General features: G+C 33.4%; 1 protein-coding gene across 1 annotated transcript in view; it reads left to right on the top strand.

Annotated features, from left to right (window-relative positions):
- The window catches only part of ccdc39 (coiled-coil domain 39 molecular ruler complex subunit), a 19,781-nt gene that overhangs the window by 8,940 nt on the left and 7,442 nt on the right, over positions 1-3,399 (top strand). The window contains exon 10 of the mRNA XM_016254586.1: positions 1,335-1,494. Within this exon, the coding sequence (XP_016110072.1) occupies positions 1,335-1,494 (160 nt within the window). The remainder of the gene's footprint in view (positions 1-1,334; positions 1,495-3,399) is intronic.

Genomic DNA, 3,399 nt, shown 5'->3' with positions numbered 1-3,399 from the left:
GATGAATGATAAAAAATTGACAGCCAATCAGAATCCATCCTGCTGTAACGAGCTCAAGAATTTAAAGCAGCAGACGAGCGTGCTCTTAGAATAAACAGACGATATCATTCGCTGGTGTGGACGCTAATATCGCTATCTTTATAGTTATCTTTATAGTTATCTTATAGTTATCGTTCTTGGTGTGAACGGGGCTTAACACACATATGGAAGCATTTCCTTCCCCGTTAATTTTAAATGAATATCATGATAAATATCAATATCTTATGATATGGACAAAAATATCCCGATAGCCTATTTAATTTTTTCTGGAATATTTTCGAGGATTGAGAGTTGAATAATTTAAAATGCTTGTGAGAAATTATTAATACTGTATGTGTTAAACCGGGATATCAAGATATTTAATTATTCCTTTGGCATATGATGGTGATTAAAAGTAAAGTGACTTGTCAAATTCTCTGGCAATAAAATATCTAGGGAAATGTGTTCAGTGTAAAGTGATCTACAAGAGAGAAAATTATAAATGTACATATTTCTATACATTTTCTTGGAATATTTTCCAGGATTGGCTGTTGACAAAAAAGTTGAAATGCTTGTGACAAAATCTTTACATTTATTAAGCCAGGATATCAATCATTTCCTTATTCTTTTGACATGTCATGCCGATTAAAAGTAAAGTGAAAAACCATACCATACAGTATATCTATATTTATAACAAATGATATATTTTTCTTGACTATTTTATCCCTTCAGAGAGCCCTCACTCACAAAATGTTGGAGACCCCTGCATTAATCAAAAGTGACAAATACATGTCTAATGTTACAAAAGATATCTATTTCAAATAAAAATGTTGTTCTTTTCAACTTTTCTATTTATCAAAGAATCCTGAAAAAAAAATGTATCATGATTTCCACAAATATATAAGCAGCAAAAATGTTTTCAACATTGAAATGTAAGAAATAATAAACGTTTTTCAAGCATCAAATCAGCATATTAGAATGATTGACACTGAAGACTGGAGTAATGATGCTGAAAATTCAGCTTTGCACAAGAAAAGTTACATTAAAATGTTAAGTGGATATTTCAAACTAATAGTATTTCACAAATTATTTTTTATGGTATTTTTACTGTATATATTCAAACAAATAGAGCCTTAGTAAGCATAAGAGACATCTTTCAAAAACATTAAAATGAATAAATCCAAAACAAAGAAGTGCAGCTTGGGTCTTTGAATTCAAAGCTTTTCTACCTCGTGAATTTTTTTCATATCAGAATGAACATTACTACTCCAGTATCTACATCTCAATATCTGATAAATTCTGGACTTTTCCTGAAGGCAGCTCAAGAGAAAGAAGAGCTCCAGCGGCAAGGGGATGATTTGGACGGCAAAATCCGCAAGACAGAGAAAGAGATCCACGCATTGGAGAACACCCTGCAGGTTGTCAACAGCTGCAATACAACCTATCGCAAGGCCCTGACCAAAGTCACAGAGTCCAGTAAGTTCATTCACATCATTCTCATTAAAACTACATTTCTATGTAAAAACTGTTTCTTGGTGTTTATAAAGTCAGTCTCAAACACCATAACTCAGTGTCAGCTTCTTAAATCATTCTTCATCACTAATGTCACCGCTTTCCCACAATGCATTGTAATGTTAAAGGGGTCTGGTAAGTTTGTTTGCTCGTAATGGCTGCAATATAACAAAGAGTGAAAAATTGAAGGGGGTCTGAATACTTTCCGTACCCACTGTATATATTTGAATAATTACAGTCTCGCTGGAGAACTCCGGTCTGATGCACTCGGGTTCTCGCGTTATTTCCTTATCACCAGTGGCGTGTCCACAAGGGTGGCAGTTGCCACCCCAGTTGCCACCCCAAAGCAGCGTATGGGATCGAAGTGCATTGAGAGCGGAGCAGCGTGATTTTAACTGAAGTGGGGATCTTTTGAAAGTTGGATAATTCTGGTTTTCGCTCACCCTTAGAGTGCTCCACTACCGCTCAATCACTAGCACAATTAATGCTATAACTATAGCTGTTCTAAACTAGTTCTGCCTACAAGGATTGTACTGCACGCACACATGTACAGACACATAACGGATCACTCACACACAGAAACAACAAATATTGTCAACGCTGCCCTGTGATTTGTCAATAAAAATGCTTAGAAACAGAAAAGTTATACCGAACATTTCTTTGTGTTTTGAAGTAATCAAAATCCAAAGCTCTATTAGTAGACAGTCGTTGCACAGACAGGCAGGACTAATTTACACGTAATCGCGCTCTCACAAATGCATTTGAATAAATGTAATTTTACTGTGCTTCTATGTATCTGATTTAATAACCAATAAAATAACTGACGAAAATGTAGCCTACTAACATTTCATCCTTCCAAACTAAATTCACACTTCAAAAAGCTGCAATGACAGATTTAACTTTTAATTCTGATAACCTTTGAATCGTTTAATGCACACTTACTTAAAGGAAAGAAAATAACACATTCATTTTTTTTGGTTATTATCATCATTATTATTATTATTAGCCTACTATTCATTCATTCATTCATTTGGTCTTATCTGATCTGCTCAAGGGCTCTTACGTTTACATAGGCTACTTTTATCCATACTTTTAACTGCACTGCATTTAACATTCAGGCCTACATTTTTCGATCGAACCCTTGATTCTGATGAGCAACATTTTACACATTTCTTTAATAAAAGTTTATAAATAATCAAAATATAAACACAGAAGGTTTTTTGTTGTTGTTGTTTAGAATTTTAAATGAGCTCAAAATATTATTATCAAGTAACTACATAAATCGCTCACCCTTTGATTAACTATACATAAGGGAGTGGAAACGGCAAGTGAATACATGAATCAGTGATCATCTACTGGTCATAGTGGTAATGTCATGTCATGTTCATTTTATAAGTGTTTGTTTTCAACTAGGTCGCAGTAATCTTCTGCTTAATGAATAAATATATAAATAAATATGCAGATCTTCTTTAATGTGAAGTTTACATGTTTACATTTTGTTTAAATATATACAAAAATATGCATAATTTTGAAAAAAAAAAAGAACATAAATCTTTTATGTTTTATAACTGCTTAACTACAGTGTGACCAATATATGGCCATCAGGAGTTCATGGGGTATTATTTTTAATTGATTTTTGCTGTGGCATGAAAAATTGGGAGAGGGGGGGTCGCATCTTTGACACTTTTTTCATCATTGACTTCCAGAAAATTTTCTGACGGTTACTGTTAGGCAGTGCTGGGAAGGTTACTTTGTAAATGTAATAGGTTACAGTTTACAGGTTACCCTATTTAAAATGTAATAAGTTGTGTAACTATTTCAATTGCTTTATTAAAGTAATGTAACTGATTACATTGGATTACTTTTTGA

This window comes from Sinocyclocheilus grahami, unplaced genomic scaffold (assembly GCF_001515645.1).
Source record: "Sinocyclocheilus grahami isolate Dianchi unplaced genomic scaffold, SAMN03320097.WGS_v1.1 scaffold1264.1, whole genome shotgun sequence".
In the NCBI taxonomy this organism is placed as follows: domain Eukaryota; kingdom Metazoa; phylum Chordata; class Actinopteri; order Cypriniformes; family Cyprinidae; genus Sinocyclocheilus; species Sinocyclocheilus grahami.
The sequence above is the reverse complement of the archived record's forward strand: the minus strand, read 5'-3'. Positions and strand labels throughout refer to the sequence as shown.